At 60.8% G+C, this 17,099-nt stretch overlaps 1 protein-coding gene across 1 annotated transcript; it reads left to right on the top strand.

Moving 5' to 3' along the window:
* The first annotated feature begins 1,078 nt into the window (after positions 1-1,078).
* COL9A2 (collagen type IX alpha 2 chain) lies at positions 1,079-16,324 on the top strand. The gene is made up of 32 exons (XM_056123301.1): positions 1,079-1,227; positions 2,190-2,264; positions 3,407-3,442; positions 3,529-3,591; positions 4,528-4,581; positions 4,678-4,713; positions 4,804-4,827; positions 5,046-5,099; positions 5,379-5,432; positions 5,538-5,585; positions 6,557-6,613; positions 6,699-6,752; positions 7,020-7,073; positions 7,290-7,343; positions 7,421-7,474; positions 7,586-7,639; positions 9,240-9,293; positions 9,671-9,724; positions 10,347-10,400; positions 11,124-11,168; positions 11,514-11,567; positions 12,397-12,450; positions 12,611-12,664; positions 12,749-12,820; positions 12,952-12,987; positions 13,095-13,139; positions 13,233-13,265; positions 13,411-13,557; positions 13,762-13,816; positions 14,261-14,449; positions 15,076-15,153; positions 15,620-16,324. Exons 1-32 carry the CDS (start codon positions 1,165-1,167, stop codon positions 15,817-15,819), a joined length of 2,058 nt encoding a protein of 685 aa, XP_055979276.1. The 5' UTR covers positions 1,079-1,164; the 3' UTR covers positions 15,820-16,324.
* The last annotated feature ends 775 nt before the right edge of the window (positions 16,325-17,099 follow it).

The raw sequence follows: 17,099 nt of genomic DNA, 5'->3' as shown, positions 1-17,099 counted from the left end.
CAAACTATAACACCCAATAAGAGAGAGAGAACAAAAGGGAATGCCCTGCCACAGAGGTAGGGTGAGATGGAGGGATGGGGGGTGGGAGGGATACTGGGATTCGTGGTGGTGGGAAATGGGCACCGGTGGAGGGATGGGTATTTGATCATTGTATAATTGAAACCCAAGCACAAAAATGTGTACGTCTGCAACTGTACCTCATGATTTCTCACTATTAAAATTGTTTTTAATAAAAAAAAAGAAATTAGACGTCATCAAAATTTTTAATGTAAAGACTTCAAAGAAACACCATTAAGACAGCGCATAGACTGGAAAGAGTTTGGCAAATCATATGTGAAGAGGTATGGTAAACCTGCAATCTATCTTTTAAAGATGCCTGGAACTTCGTAGTAAGGACATTTTAAAAAGGAGTTGCAGAGAATAGAAGCGATAGGAATTGGGTGCTGGTGGCCCTGGGCTGGGAGGACTTTGAGACAGAGAGGCCACAGGCGGGTCCAAGCCCCTCAGTCCCTGTCTGCAGGACTGCAGGGGAATTGGCCTCACTGGGGCCTTCCTGCGGACAGTGGTCACGGTCACGCTGGGAGCGGTCAGCAGGCAACTGCTCTGAGGAGAAACCGGGAAAGTCGGTGGAAAGGACCTTGGGGTGTTCCACACGGGCTGCAAATCAGCGTTGGGGCGTTTCAGGAGAGGCCGGGGGTCTGCGCAGAGCTCCCGGGGGAGGCTGCGGACTCTAGCGTGGACTCGCAGGCCTAGGTGGCCAGATGTGTTGCAGGTGATAGGACTAGGGCCAGAAGGACGGTGCGGGGTCCTGGAGGGCCCCTCGAACGGGGATCTCTGCCTCCCCGCCGGGCAGCCGGACCTTGGTCTCCGGCCGGAACCCCGACGGCTGCTCCAATCCCCTATTTCCTCCCTAGCCTGGGCCTCGCAGGGCTTGGCAACCTGGCGCAGGGTGGGCTCGGCCGTCCGAGGGGGAGGAGCTGGACGCAGGGCCGGGTCCTTCCTCCCCGGCAATCTCAGGTGACGGCCCCCGCCGGCCCCGTCCCGCCCCGCCCCGCCGCTTATTCTGGCGGCCCGGCCCCCAGAGTCCGAGAGCTGCCAGCACCGTGAGCCTGTGCCGTCGGGGCGCGCGTCCCCGGCTCCGTCCAGCGCCCAGCCGCCGACCCCATGGCCGCCCCCCGCAGCCTCCTCGTGCTTCTCCCGGTGCTCGCGCTGGCCCAGGCACAGATCGTAAGTGCCCCCCGTGCGCGGGGAGCCCGTGTGAGGGATGGGAGGCTCCGGGGATACGGGGCTCGGCGGGTGTCCCACCCGGGGCGCATCTTGGGACAGTGGCAGGACGCGAGGGGTCACTCCTGCGTAGGCGCACGCGTGGGGCTCCCTCCCGCACGCAGAACCAGGCCCGGGAAGCGGGAGGGTCCGTGTCCCGAGATGCTCGGCCCTGCCCCCGACAGGCAGCGGGGCAGGAGCTGGCGCCGCGTCCTGGCAGCGCGGCGGGCCCAGGTGGCCGGCACACAATGGTGACCATTCACCGGCCGCGGGGGCCTCCGCCCCGCCGGCTCCCAGGGGCGCCCAGGGCAGCCGCCGCCGCCGCCGCCGCCGCGTCCTTGCCCGCTGCGCGCTAGCCGCGGTGGTGGGGGTCGGGGGCGCGTGGGGGACCCCAGGCTGGGCCAGCCCAGAAACACACCGCACGCACGAAGTCCGGGACGGAGGAAGGAGCGGCCCTGGGAGAGAGGGGTGCTCCGAGAGAGGAGAGAACAGGCCTCCGCGGCCGGTGCCCCCCATCCTCTTTCCCTTCGGGGTTCACCCGCGCCAGGCGCAGGGAGAGGCGCGGACCCTCACTCGGCTGCCCCGCATCAGTGTCTGTCATTCGCTGATAATCACACGAGCGGGCGTTCCCCGACGGCCGCCCCCTTCCCGCAGCCCCTTGCCCTTTCTCGGGCCCCCCAAGGCATCTCCATCTGCGCCTCCGCAGCTCACGCTCTGCGCCTTCTCGAGGTTTCGGGGCCCGAGGGCTCTCCCGGGGCCCGTCGCCCGGTTCCGAGCACGGAACCTGGTGGGGACACGGTCGGTGCGCTGGCTCAGTGGGCGCCCAGCGGCGGTCCGTGCGGAGGGACAGCGCACCCGGGACGCACAGCCCTCCCCCCTGCCCCCCACCAGCGCTGCCTGAGCCGCACCCCTGCGTTTGTTTGCAGAGAGGCCCGCCAGGAGAGCCTGGACCCCCGGGACCCCCGGGGCCGCCGGGAGTGCCCGGATCGGACGGAATCGACGTGAGTGTCCAACCAGGACCGGCGGCAGGGGAGGAGGGGGCTGGCGGCAGGGGGGGAGGCGCCGGACAAAGGGGCCCTTTGTGAATTTGCGGGGGTGGGAGGGGGTGTGACCGAGGGGTGGGCGCCTGGACGTGCAGCGCCCCCTCTTGCCCGCAGACGGCGCGGCGGGCTTCACAAGGAACCTTTTTGTTGCTGCTCGAGGCCGAGCCCCTTAGAGCCGGCCCGGGACAAGGGGCCCGCTGTGGCCGAGGCCGCCGCAGCGCACAGCGATTCCTTATCCGTCTCCTGCTCCCCGGGTTTTGGAGGGTGGGAGACGCCTTAACCCCTCCCCGGGCCCTCCCCGCCTGGCACGTCTCAAGGCGTCTTCAGGGGAGCCTGGGCCAGACCGCGGTCCTCCCGGGCCCACCCCTGTCCCTGTCTCCCCGCATAGCGTTTTTCTCCTGGTTTAGACTCTGCGGGGTTAATGCCCTGCTCCCCCAGCACGCTGAGGGTTAAGTACCTCACTCTGGAGCTTGGGGCCAGCCCCATCTGGACTCACTTTTCTGCTCAGCCTGTGCCCGCACCTCCAGCACCCCACGCTACCCCCACCCGCGGGTCCCCTCCCCCGTCTCCCCACCCCACCCCTAAGCGCTGGCTGCTGCAGGAACTGCCTGGAGCGCCCGACCGGCCAACAGAGGGACGCTGCTGTCCCCTGCCTTGCCCCCGCCCCAATCTCGCTGTCCTGAAGAGAACCCAGTAGAGAGCACTGCAGGAGGATAGCCGCCCCCCCCCCCCCCAACACACACACACACACGCACTCGTGCTTCCTTCTCACACTTGCCAGATCCAAGAGGCACCATCTCTTGGAGCTCGCTCGGAGCCTATCTGCCGTGGCATAGCTGGCACCCCACACTGGCATATCTCAAACCCACTGGCCTGTGCGCGCTGCCCTCAGCAGCTTGGCTAGGGCAGACCGCACTATGGGGCATGTGGGTGCTGCTTAAAGGATCGTTTCTTTCTTAAGTGCAAGGCTGGGGGTTGGGGGCGCTCCCAAGACCACAGAGCGCATGAAGAGAGGAGTGAATGGGAGCAGCCCCCCACCCTGTGCCTTCAGACCGGGCAGTGTGAGCCCTCACCGCCTTCTCACCACCTGACTCTTACAGGGTGACAAGGGCCCCCCTGGGAAGGCTGGACCACCGGTGAGTGTTGGGTCCCTTTCTCCCTTTTGGCCCTGTGGATCTGTCCCCTCCTTCTTGCTGATGTCAGCTCTGCCTCTATCTTCAAGGGACCTAAGGGAGAGCCCGGCAGAGCCGGACCAGACGGCCCAGATGGGCGGCCCGGCATGGATGTGAGTAGCCGTCTGTGGGGGGTCGGGCAGCTCACGGCTCCCCCCTTGCCTCCAGGCCTGGGGCTGGCGTCTTCCTTGCTCTCCGGCGCCCAGCAAGGCAGCGGGACAGAGCTGTGAGTGCTCCCACCGGCTTCCTAGGGCTTGTGACCTCAGCAAACCTCACACCTATCCCAGGAGCATTGGGTCATAGGGAAATGGAGTCCTGAGAGATCGCTTTGGCTCAGTCAAGAGCTAGCCTTACTTCTCTGCCCCACCCAGGGGCCAATCTGAACCCACTAGGCGCCATGAGCTTACAGCTCCAACCACTCTCCTGTCTTCCCTGTGCCAGCCCTGACCCAGCTCAGAGAGAAACAGGGTTTGGTACCATTGCAAAGTCTCTGGGGGTCTGTGGTCAAGGGCCTGAGTGCAGCCATTGGGACAGTCTTCTAAAGGAGGGATCCCTAAGGTCCATCACTGAAGGAAGGAGGAGGAAGCTACCCCCTGAGTTGTCTTAGCCCTACTGGTTCAGGAGTACCTCTGAGTTCCTCCAAACACATCCACACCTTGTAAAGCTGACCTGTGTTCTTACATTCACCAGGGGGATGAACGTGACTATGAGCCCATTTTACAGATTGAGAAACCCAGGTTCAGATAGAGATGCCAAGGGCAGACAGGAAGGGTATGGCCACCCCCAGGCCTCCATCTCATCTGAGCTGGGAGGCACGAGCCTGGGGATGAACAATCTTCCAGCTTCCAGTGTAGGGAAGCTCTGCCAACTTGTTCCCTGGGGTTCCTGAGGGTGGGGGAAAATGACGTGTGAGGTTACCCGATCTTTCTGGAGCTGGGTGGAAGGCAGCCAGAGCCGGGCAGGGAAGCCCCTGGACCTGCCCTGCTGTGGGAGCTGGGGGCCAGGCACCGGCTGCCCTTCCTGGTTCCTACCTTCTCTTTCTTCCCCAGGGCCTAACAGGAGCCAAGGGGGAGCCTGGCCCCATGGGGACCCCAGGAGTCAAGGTACATGGCCTGCTGGGACTCTTGGCGAGTTTGGAGGTGGGGAGGGGCTCAGGTTGAGAGGACCCCGCTGTTGAACTGTCCCCATTTCTCTATCAGGGACAACCTGGGCTCCCAGGTCCCCCCGGCCTGCCGGTGAGTGTCACCTGCAAGGAAGTGTGTACGTGGTGGTGGTGGGGGGGCCTGATGAAGGAGGCCTGAACCTCATCTTTCCCTCTGTTCCAGGGCCCTGGCTTTGCTGGACCTCCTGTAAGTCCTTAGGGGAGGGGGAGGGTCTGGGGAGAGCTGCCCGCTGAGGAAGGGTGGGAATGGGCCAGCCCTTGTGGCCTGGCCACTTGCCCTAGGAGTGTCTGGAACTTCGAGTGCTGGCCCCCTGGGTAACTATGGGATATTCTGGTACCTACTCCTATCTCTGCTTGGCGTGGGTCAGCCCTCTGGACACTGGCCAGTGACCACTCTGCTCTTAGGGGCCCCCAGGACCTGTTGGCCTCCCTGGTGAGATGGGACTGACAGGCCCCAAGGTAAGTCCACACCCTTGGGGCTGGTAGCTGGTATCTGCTGGGGTTGTGGGGCCCATTTCTGGCCGGGCAGAAACTCCTTCTGGAGACCCTGGGTGGGTCTCGTAGGGAAGCACAGGTAGTGGCTGAAGCCACCTCCACTGAACAGGTCCTGGTTTCCCCTGAGATTCCAGCTCTCAGGAGGGCAAGGGGCAGGACCTGAGGGGAGCAGGAATTGGGGAGGGGGCAGGGGTGAGCCAGGTTGGTATATATGGGTGTCATTTGGGCCACTCTTACTAACAGGGAGATCCTGGACCAGAGGGACCAGAGGGCCCCCCAGGGCCCCCCGGGAAACCGGTAAGTGAGCTCCCATCTGGCTATGCAGCTGGGAAATTCTTGGTGGGGTGAGCCCAGGATGAGGAGGGCTCATAACCCTGTCCATCTTTACCCATCTCCCCTCAGGGCCGGCCCGGAACCATCCAGGGCCTGGAAGGCAGTGCGGATTTCCTGGTGAGAGGCTGAGATGGGGGGCATCCATGGGAGGATGACGATCAAGGAGATGATACGCCCAGGGAGGAAGGTTGCCCAGTGAGAGAGGTTGTCCAGGGAGAGAGGTTGTCCAGGGAGAGAGGTTTTCCAGGGAGAGGTTGTCCAGGGAGAGGTTGTCCAGGGAGAGAGGTTGTCCAGGGAGAGGTTGTCCAGGGAGAGAGGTTGTCCAGGGAGAGAGGTTTTCCAGGGAGAGGTTGTCCAGGGAGAGGTTGTCCAGGGAGAGAGGCTGTCCAGGGAGAGGTTGTCCAGGGAGAGAGGTTATCCAGGGAGAGAGGTTGTCCAGGGAGAGAGGTTGCCCAGGGAGAGAGGTTATCCAGGGAGAGAGGTTGTCCAGGGAGAGAGGTTTTCCAGGGAGAGGTTGTCCAGGGAGAGGTTGTCCAGGGAGAGAGGTTGTCCAGGGAGAGGTTGTCCAGGGAGAGAGATTGTCCAGGGAGAGAGGTTTTCCAGGGAGAGGTTGTCCAGGGAGAGGTTGTCCAGGGAGAGAGGTTGTCCAGGGAGAGAGGTTGTCCAGGGAGAGAGGTTGTCCAGGGAGAGGTTGTCCAGGGAGAGAGGTTGCCCAGGGAGAGAGGTTGTCCAGGGAGAGAGGTTGTCCAGGGAGAGAGGTTATCCAGGGAGAGAGGTTGTCCAGGGAGAGAGGTTGTCCAGGGAGAGAGGTTGCCCAGGGAGAGAGGTTATCCAGGGAGAGAGGTTGTCCAGGGAGAGAGGTTATCCAGGGAGAGAGGTTATCCAGGGAGAGAGGTTGTCCAGGGAGAGAGGTTGCCCAGGAAGAGGTTGCCCAGGGAGAGAGGTAGCCTGCAGAAAAAGATTCCTCATAGCATGTCAGTGGGAGGAGAGGGGCCACGGCCGGGAGGGCGGGAGGCAAGATGGTACACCCTGCCCAGTGGGTCTGGGGCAGACCAATGACCATGGATCACGGGGGACTTTCTTTCTAGTGTCCAACCAACTGTCCTGCGGGCGTGAAAGGCCCTCCGGGGCTGCAGGGAGTGAAGGTGAGAGTTTCCTCACCTCCGGGGGCCAGAGGAGGGGAGGCAGGTGATGGGGCCAGCCCGCACTGAGCTTTCCCCTTCCCTTCAGGGGCACCCCGGCAAACGTGGTGTTCTGGGAGATGCTGGCCACCAGGGGAAGCCGGTGAGTGATGACTGGGAGCAAGGCAAGGCTAATGGGAGAATCTGGGGCGGGGTGGGGGGTGTTCATCTTCGCCCCTATCGCTCCCCTGGGCGTCTCTGGAGATGGAGCCCAGAGCTGAGGCAGGGGCCTTGGCTCCAGGCCTCCATGTCCCTGGGCATGACTGTGGCATGGGATTGTGTGGCTCTTGGGTCCTTCCTGTTGGGACTGGCTTGGTGACTTCGCTCACCTGGAGCCTCTGACCTGTGATCTCTCTTTCCTACCCCTTAGGGTGCCAAGGGAGATGTGGGTGCCTCTGGAGAACAAGGCATCCCTGGGCCACCGGTAAGGGGGGGTCACCTCTCCTCAAGGACCTGTCACCCCCATCTGGCGTGTCTCTGGGTGGCGGCAGACCTAACAGAGGTTCAGTTCCCATGGCTGTCCCTCTGGGTGACTCTGGCAAGTCCCTTGCTCAGCACCCCTCAGGGGACAGAGGCTGAATGCGGGGAGTGGAGGAGGTTCCATGGGGGCACTCTGGCAGGTGTTTTTCTGTCTTCACAGGGCCCCCCAGGGGTCAGGGGCTACCCAGGAGTGGCAGGACCCAAAGGAGAAATGGTGAGTCTGGTGGCCTGTGCCCCAAGCCAGCCCTGAGACTGGCACAGCCAGGACTGATGGGCGCCTCTGCTCCCCAGGGTCCTCGTGGGTACAAAGGCATGGTGGGCTCCATCGGTGCCGCCGGGGCCCCGGTAAGTCTGCTGCTCACCCCCATTCCTCCCTCCAGGCCGGGCTTTGCCCCTGCCAAGGGGGTGCTGCTCCCCTGAGCCCCTGTAACCTGGATCATGGTTTGTCCTTACTAGGGCGAGGAAGGTCCACGGGGGCCGCCAGGTCGTGCTGGGGAGAAGGGTGATGTGGTAAGTCCTCAGCACCCCTGGGTCAGTGGGGGGACTCGGGGGCACAGGGCAGGGCTGAGCTCTGCCCCAGCTCAGTGTGTGGCTGTGTGGGGGCTTGTTTCCGTGTGTCTGGTATTACCCTGGGCCTGTGTCTGTGTGTTATTGTGTTGCCGTGTCTCTGCATGAGGTTCCTGTGTGTCTGTTTGTGTATGTCAGTGGCTGTTGTGGGGTAGATTCTGTGCAACTGTGCCCAGAACCCAGTCTGGGTACCCGCTCCTCCGCTGGATGTCCCCACAGCCTCACCGTCTGCTGTGGATGCAGTAGAGACTTCAGGAAAGGCTGGGGGGGTCTTGTCCCTCCACTGCTGGGGCCAGAAAAAAAAATTCCAGCACATCAGTCACAGAGCTCATGGGGTTTGCCCCCAGAGCCCACTTTTTAAACCCTTTTTGTTTGTTTTAATTCGTCATTCCTTTTGAACAATTTTGAGTTTATAGGGGAAAAATGTTAATGCATCATGCCAGGTATTAAACGGGCACAATAGGAAGAATGTGATACACCTCATAGATCTTCTCCCCGAATTAGTGTTTTGCCCAAATCACCTCACTCTTCCTCTTTGCTCCCTCCCTCCGTTAGTGATTGTGTTTCTGGTATCTTCATGCAAATCCTTAATCTCATGTCATTTCAGCCCTGAATAGTTCTGTATGTGTCACGTGTTGCTTACAAACAAGACCATTTCCTCAGAGTCACACATCATTATTGCACCAGCAAAATGACCAACCATTCCTTGACACTGTCCGATAACCATCTGTGTTCAGTTTTCCCCTCATCTCACTGTATCACTGTCATCCTGTTGTTCATCGATTGCCTCAAGCAGGCCCCAGTAACGTCTCCTTCGTCCTAGCCCTGAGATTTTAGAAAGTGCCACACTCGAGGCTCTATCAGGGTCAGGAGAATGAGACCCATCATTGTTACTGGTTTTTGGCATATTGAATACGCCATGGGGAGTTTGCCAGACTCTGCCGTGTGGGCAGGATACTTTTGGTAGCCTGCCAGGTTCTCCAGAGTAAGAACTAGATAATAAGATGTCAGTCAGGCGCGGATCCAAGCCTGCTTGGATTGGGACTGGGACCTCCTCCACCCAGATCCCCCTTCTTCCAATATGTAGGCATTACACCCACCAACTTCCCCTGGCGCCATGTAATCCCATCAACGGCCAAGACCCAGAGACTATAAAACCTTGCCCCTGGAAGAGAACAGCGCAGTCTCCTGCCTCCGCGCCTGGCTGTCCTCCCCTTACCTCAAAAATGCCTTTTCAGGCTCTTGTCCCAACACAGCCCAGCGCCCTCACGCTGCCTTGGAGTGTTTCTTCCGGTGAAGCTAAGAGTTTGGTGGGGGTCCCCTGACCACTGCTCCGTTCCCTGGCCCACCCAGGGTTTTCTTGGCATGAACCCTGCCCGCTTCCTGCTGGCTCCAGAGTGAATGCAGCTCTTCTGGGCCCCTTGCGGGCCCCTGCATAGTGTGGCATGTGCCATGGGGACCCCAGGCTGGGGTGCTGTTTCCGGCCTGTCCCTCGGAATGACACTCAGCCACCTACAGTGGCCTCTTCTCTGTCCATTTTCAGGGCAGCCAAGGAGCTCGAGGCCCCCAGGGCAACACAGGACCCAAGGGAGCAGCTGTAAGTGGCATTGGGCCCTGGACAGACGGCAGGTTCAGTGTCCCCTGAGGCCCTAGGAGAGGGTTGCCCTCTCTCTGGCTATTGTGGGCTGACTCTGTGGCCTCAGGAAGTGACTTTGTTTGGGGTACCTGTAAGTAGGGGGGAAACAAGAGAGGCTCAGAGAAACTCCCAGCCCTCGGGAAACCGTCACCATACAAGGGCAAGGCTGGCCTGTCCCCCCATCCTGTCCACTTCTGTTCCTCTCTTCCTGGGGCTTCCCGCCATGAGCTGGGGTAGAGCCCACTCTCAGTCTGTACCCCAGTGTCTTCTCAGATGGGGAGCTGACCTGGCCCTGGGCCTCTACCCCTGTGAGTCTCCCTTCCAACCCTCCTATGCAGGGCCCCCCAGGCATCGACGGCAAGGACGGGACTCCCGGTACTCCTGGCATGAAGGTAGGCATGGGAGGACCCACTGGGGGTGTCCAGTGCAGCCCTATCCTTGGTCCTGACCCAGAGCAAAGAGCTGGTCCCAGGTGTGTCTGACACCTCCAGGCATGTCTGACACCCCACCCCCACCCTAGGCATGTCTGACACTCTCTCTGCACCCAGGCACGTATGATACCCCCCTTCTGCCCCAAGGCATGTCTGACTCCTCCCTTCCCCCCAACCCCCCACGTCTAGGTGTGTCTGTGTTCAGTATTCTGAACAGACCTCTGAAGCACTGGTTCCCTGCCTGATGGGCTTAGGACTGTAGCACTGTAGCACTGTCCTCCCGTTGTTCATCGATTTGTTCAAGCAGGCTCAGTAACGTCTCCATTGTGAGACTTCTTGTTACTGTGTTTGGCATATTGAATACGTCATGGGGTAATTTGCCAGGCTTTGCCGTGCGGGCGAGGTACTCTGGGTAGCTTGCCGGGCTCTCCGAGAGGGGCGGAGGAGTCGAACCTGGGCCGACCGGGTGGGCTGCATGCAAGGCAAACGCCTTACCCATTGTGCTATTGCTTCAGGGCAGGTGCGGGTAAAGCCGTGCCCCTGGGCTGGAGCTCTGATTCGGACCTTTGCTCCTCTTCCACAGGGCAGTGCGGGGCAGGCAGGGTGGCCAGGGAACCCAGGCCACCAGGGCCTTGCGGTGAGTACTGGGTGGACCCTTGGGGGTTGCCCACTTGCCCACCTTGGCAAGAGTGGCTGATGAGGTCAGAGTCCACCCCTCGGAGGCCTCTGCACCCTCCCAGGCCACTGGCCTGACTGACGAGTCCTCGTTTGCAGGGTGGGTCCAGCCGTATCTTTGCCCCTTCCCAACCTCATTCCCAAGCTCATTCCTGTCCTCCATGAAGGCCAAGTGGAGCCCCACTTCCCCACCCAAGCACTGGCCAGGCCCCCATTGTTTCCAGGGAAGAAAGTTCTGGCCAGCAGGTTGGGGAGTTTTTGCAGGTCCAGGGTACTGGTGGTAGGGGGGATTGGGTAGAGGGGAGGGGAGCAGGGGGGCGGCTGTTGCCACATCAGCGCTCACGGCCTACCAGGCCCCAGCCTGCCCCTCTCTGCCCAGCTGTGCGCCTTCTCACCATGCAGCCCCGCTCTGTCCCACCCATGGAGGGACAGTCCGTGGGAGCCCTTCCCCCCGCCAGGAGGAGCTGAGCCCAGTGCTGGCAAGCAGACACAGGGCAGATCTTCCCCTGTGTATCCCAGTCCCTCCCAGGGACTTGGGCGCTGGCCACAGTCAAGGTGTGAGGCCATGAGTGGACTTTCTGCTGGTCACTCCCATGGGGAGAATCTGGATTGGGAAATTCAGCAGCGAATTCAGCAGTGGGTCCCCCAGCCAGGGGCACAAATGCATGTCAGCTTCTTTCTCCAGGGCGTGCCAGGCCAGCCCGGATCAAAAGGAGGCCCAGGAGACAAGGTGAGGTGCCCCCCACGCTGGGACCAGGGATATGGTTAAATGCAGGGCCTAGCCTCACCCACGATCAGAAAGACAACAACCAGTCCCACCTAAACAGCTTCCTGCTCCTGCCTCCTGTCTCCCCACCCTCCCCACGCCTCCTGCCTGGTGGGCACTGCTTGGCCTGGCCCTGGTCCCGGAGAAGAAGAAAGAAACAGGAAAATGCCTGAGCCTGGGGACCAGGCCAAGACTCCTCACTCTCCTCCTGCCCCATGTCATGCGGTTGCAGAGCCTTTAGGGATCAGGGCCTTCCTGGCACCACACCTAGCCAGGCCTCAGACTGACCTGAGTCGTGCTCTTCCACAGGGCGAGCCAGGACCCAGGGGCCTTCCCGGAGTGTCTGGTCCCCCCGGAAAGGAGGTAAGTCCTGCCTTGATCCACGTTCTTGTGGTGGTTTCCTCCAGCCTGAGAATTCTGTGCTCAGCAGCAGGGTCCTGGGTGAGGCTGTGGGGTGTAGCCTTAGCCTGGGGGGTCCCCTGGGTGCCACTCCAGGCTCTGCCACTGACCCACAGATCCAGGGAAACTGCCTTCTCTCTGGACCTGTTTTTTTTTGGGGGGGGGGGGTCACACCCAGTGATGTTTAGGGATTACTCCTGGTGGTGCTTGGAGGACCATATGGGATGCTGGGAATCGAACCTGGGTCGGCCTTGTGCAAGGCAAACGCCCTACTTGCTGTGCTATTGCTCCAGCCCCTGGACCTGTTTTCTTAAGTGTGGTGATGCGAGGGTGGAGACTAGCTCCATCTTGGGGTACACACTTCCTGTTTGATGGCCACTGAATGAATGGCCGTCCTTGCTTCATGCATTTGTTGATACCCACACTGTGTCCATCTATCCATTCTTCATGCATCCCACGCAGTCACCAGATAGCCAAACTGTGGTCATTCCACATTCACTCACTCCACAGTTAGATACCCACACTTGTCATTCACTCATTCCCTTCATACCCAGACCCCCACACTGTGCTGGACACTAAAGCCCTTCTCTCTCCCATGGAGACTGAGTTTCAATAGAAGAGACGTTCGTAAAGGACTCGTGACCAGGTGCGCTGGGTCTATGAAGGAAAAGAACAGGGATCCAGAGAACAGGGAAGAGGAAGACTTCCCTGACGACGCAGGAGAGCTGGGCCTCAGGTGGGAGTTAGCCAGATGTTAATGGCCCTACCACTCATCCTTATTCTGTCCCCGCAGGGAGAAGCAGGACCTAGAGGAGAGATCGGCCCACAGGGCATCACAGGGCAGAAGGTAAGATTTGAGGAGTGGCGTCTTCCAAGCACTCTGGGTCCTCATCAGCTCCTGCCCATCAAGCCCACCTGGGTGAAGCACCTCCAGACAGGGCCTGGGGGCCTGGCAGGGCGAGGCTGCCCTGTTGGCTCCTGGGTGAGACCCCTCTTTTCCATTTCAGGGGGACCAGGGCGAGAGGGGACCGGTGGGGCAGCCGGGTCCTCTGGGACGGCAGGTGAGTGCTGACTGGGGGGGAAGGTGGGGGGTAACCTGCGAGCCCAAGTGCTCACGCTTACTCACTTCTCTGGTTTCTCATCAGGGCCCCAAGGGTGAGCAGGGTCCCCCTGGGATTCCAGGGCCCCAAGGCTTGCCTGGCGTGAAGGGAGACAAGGTACCGAATGTGCTAAAAACTGAGAAAGCTGTGGGGCGTGGGGCGCAGCTCCCTAGGACCCTGGTTGGGTGAGGCAGAGGGGGTTGTGTCCAGAGCCGAGGTAGGGTCTCACTATGCCCTGATTTCTCTAGGGAGCCCCAGGAAAGACCGGACCACGTGGGGGTGTGGTGAGTCCACATCTCCCCTTTCTGCACCTATGGTGGGGGTGGGTCACAGCCTCAGCTGGGGTGGGGGTGAGGGGTGCTTCCCACTGATTCCAGGTCTCCGTCTGCAGGGTGACCCAGGGGTGGCCGGCCTCCCTGGAGAGAAGGGGGAGAAGGTGAGTGGGATGTGTGGGATGTGTGGGGGCGGGAGGGGTCGCCCGGGTTCCTGCACCCTAGCTTCTGGTGACTGTGTTTCCTCATACCTGCAGGGCGAGTCTGGGGCACCAGGACCCAAAGGGCAGGTGAGTCAGCCCTTGTCACTGGCCTTCCCCACGGCCTCCTCCTTTCACCCAGACTTGTTCAAGCTACATCCCCCCGATGCCCCCCTCGGTTCTCTCCCCCTTCCCGGCCTTGCACCCATGGGCTCTGTAACCATCATCCTGGCAGCAAGGAGTCCGCGGAGAACCCGGCTATCCCGGCCCCAGTGGGGATGCAGGTGCTCCAGGGGTGCAGGGCTACCCCGGGCCCCCTGGCCCCCGAGGACTTGCTGGAAACCGAGGCCTTCCGGGCAGGCCTGGCAGACAGGGCGTCGCGGTGAGTGACCCCCTCGGGAAGAACGTCCCCCTGGGAAGGTGCTCTCTGGGGTGCTGGGCGAATCCCACTGACTTCCCTGGGCCATATCCGAGGATGTGTGTGGGTGTGGGTGCAGCAGGAGGCTGGGGACGCCCGGGGAGCCTCAGGGGAGGAGGCCAGCCTGGGCCCCCGCAGCTTCCTGAAAGGCCTCACCTCTACTGCCAGGGCCGGGATGCCAGTAACCAGCACATCATCGATGTGGTGCTGAAGATGATGCAAGGTCAGGAGTCCACGTGCCTCTCCTCATCCTGTGGGGGCCGGGGGGGCTCCATGCAGTGCTGCCTGGGACCTCCCGTCAGCCCTGCCCTCTGACCTCTATCAGCTGAGGCTGGCCAAACCCCGAGGGCTAGTGTGCATGTTGTGTGCAGAGGCGCCCCCAAACAAACTGGGTCTGCACAGTGGGGCCAGGGTCCTCTTGATGCTCTGCCCTTCCCCCAGCTTGACCAGCCCCCCCACGTCTCAAATCATATCCCTTGGGCGATAGTACAGTGGGTAGGATGCTTGCCTTGCACACGGCCCATCTGGGTTTGATCCCTGGCATCCCTGAGTAACGACCAGGAGTGATTCCTGAGCGCAGAGCCAGGTGTAACCCTTGAACATCACCACGTGTGGCCCCAAACCCAAACCAAAAACAAAAACCCATGTCCCGCCTGTGCCCTTCCAGAGCAACTGGCTGAGGTGACTGTGAGTGCCAAGCGGGAGGCCCTGGGTGCGGCAGGGATGATGGGCCTCCCGGGCCCCCCAGGCCCTCCTGGATATCCAGGCCAGCAAGGACCCCACGGGCACCCTGGCCCTCGGGGCATCCCTGGCATCGTGGGAGCCGTGGGTCAGATCGGCAACACGGGGCCCAAGGGTAAGTGCTGGACCGGGGGGCATGGGGACTGATGGGGACCCAGCCCAACTGCCCCATCACTCAGCCCACCCTCACCCTATTTCTCATCATCCCTGTCCCTGGGGACTGGCTTTGGCTGATGTCCTCCTGTTCCCTAGCCCAGATTTCCAGAAGATACCCCTAGGCTTGGGTTCTCAGAGGCTGTTGATGGAAGTGCCATTTGATAACTTGGATTGGGGTGTTGTTCTTAGGGCTACTTAGTGACACCTCATTAAGGGAGGAGGCAGATCAGCCAAGTGTAAGTAAGGCCAGCAGGCTCTGTGGTCACTATAGACAGTGTGAGTGTCTTCCCTCAGGGATCCAGGCCAGACCACTCTCCCTGGGCTGGAACTGCCCGGGGTGTTAACAGCTCTTCCCAGGACACATGCCAGGTTCCCACAGCTGCTCCTGCTGTCCTGTGCCCGAGAGCTGCTGGGAGGAGCTTTCAGCTGTTGCCTTCTGCCCTCTGTCTCACTACGTCGTGGGCATCTGTAGCTTTGCCCTGCTACAGACCAACACCAACACGAGTAACTGCTGCACGTGCCGAGAAGAGAGAGCAAAAGAAAAGCCATCATCTTCCAGTCCTGAAAAGTCTTCTTTCTCTGCAGGAAAACGTGGAGAGAAAGGGGATCGGGGAGATGTGGGGCGTGGCCATCCTGGAATGCCGGGCCCCCCGGGGATCCCAGGTACGACCTTGGCACTGCTCAGTGGCTCTGGGGCTAGTGACCCACAGGCATGGAGCTCTCCTAGGGCCCATCCAGCTTGGTCCCCAAGTTCCTCACCTCCAGCTTCTTCTGAACCCCTTGGAGTGGCAGGGGCCCCAGGGTGGGGTCTTATTGAGAACTGGACCCCTAGCTGGGATTCTGAAATCTATCTTCCTGGGGGTCCCAACCCTGCACTGGAGGGAAAGGAAGGACATTTGCTCCCACACCAGCTGGCATGGGGAGTAGTGGACGCTCACACGTGGCTCTCAGGACTCTGGGGTGCAGTCCCTTCTTCCCGGGGTTTACTGGTCTCGTTTCTCCAGCTGGGACCAGAGTTATGACTGGGAGATCCAGTGTCTGGCTTCCCGCAGGAAGCCATAAGGGACAAGAGACTTTCTAGTCCCAGGGCGGACACAGGAGACTTGACATCTTGACTTCCCTTTCCCAGGACTCCCTGGCCAGCCTGGCCAGGCAATCAATGGCAAGGACGGAGACCGAGGGGCACCCGGGGCCCCAGGAGAGGCCGGCCGCCCTGGCCTCCCTGGCCCAGTGGGGCTGCCGGGCTTCTGTGAGCCGGTGGCCTGCCTTGCAGCCTCGGCCTACGCCTCTGCACGCCTCACCGAGCCTGGGTCCATCAAGGGGCCATGAGCACGAAGGCCCGATTGCAGGCTGTAAGCACCTGGGGGACGGCATGAAACCCAGACCATCCCGCAGCCCAGGAAATCGGCTCTCCCAGGATCTTCTGGCCGGGACTGTGGAGAAGAAAATTCTAAAACGTGGGAGAGAAAAAGGCCTGGGAATAAGACGAGGCCGACCCACCCGCTGGGGTCCCAGCTCTGAAGGGAAGCGGGTGGCAGGCCTGCTCACTGGGTGCCGCGTGGCTGTTAGGAGATGAACGTCACCTTCAGCTGCCCTCCCCCCACTTGTGGTCTCATCCTGAGGTGGGGTTGAGGTGTCTGCCAGCATCAGCTCCCCCATCTGCCCCCTGGATTTACCAGTGGGGTGACTGCTGAGACAACCAGCCTTAAGCCAATCTCCCAACTCTTCCCTCTCCCATCAAAGTATTTAAACACTCGGCCTTTCCCCTCCACACCACTCCTCTACACTTCCCCAGGTTCTTTTGTAAATAAAGTGCCCAGTGGGTCCAAACCAGGACGGGAGTTGTTGGGTGTAAGGGGACGAGGGCTTGTTGCTGGGCCTCCACTGCCTGGACAGGAAGATTGGGGGTGCTGGGGAGAACTCCCATCACATCCCACCCTGACTCCTTCCTGGGCCCCAATGCATGCACATTTAAGCAGACAAGCACATACATCCCACTGACACTACCTCAGCCCTGAGCCCCCAAACATCCTCACACCTGCTGAAGCCATCTCAGCCAGCCAGCCAGACACACACACACACACACACACACACACACACACACACACACACACACACCACACACACACACACACACAATGCCACCTCAGTCCCTTTCCTGAGACACACAGCACATACATCCCATCAATGCCATCTCAGCCACATACCCCAAACTTTATGCACATAAACCCCTGCCATTTCTGTCCCTTACGAGTCCCAGGACAGGCAGGAAGAACAGGAGTGTCACTGCATCCTGAATCCCACGGGGACCCTGAGGAGGTAGGGCTGTGAGGACAGGATGATGACATTCCTCACCATCAGAGGGGCTGCCCCTTCCCTCGACTGAATCACCTGTCCCCAGACAGGAAACCTGGGCTCAGGAGCCCTCTCCTTCCTGGCTGCTTCCATGAGACCTGAACTCTCTGCCTACGCTCTGACTTCCTAAAGGTGACCACCCAGCCCTAGGTGGAGTGATACCTGAGGGACTCAGGTTTTGGAAGTTGTGCACAGGGCCTGATTCCTACAACTGCCCGCCAGGTGAATTAGTACTTTATCACTGTCCCCCCGTT

This window comes from Sorex fumeus, unplaced genomic scaffold, assembly GCF_029834395.1.
Source record: "Sorex fumeus unplaced genomic scaffold, SorFum_2.1 ptg000047l, whole genome shotgun sequence".
Taxonomy (NCBI): Eukaryota; Metazoa; Chordata; class Mammalia; order Eulipotyphla; family Soricidae; genus Sorex; species Sorex fumeus.
This window is presented reverse-complemented; position numbering and strand designations above follow the sequence as displayed.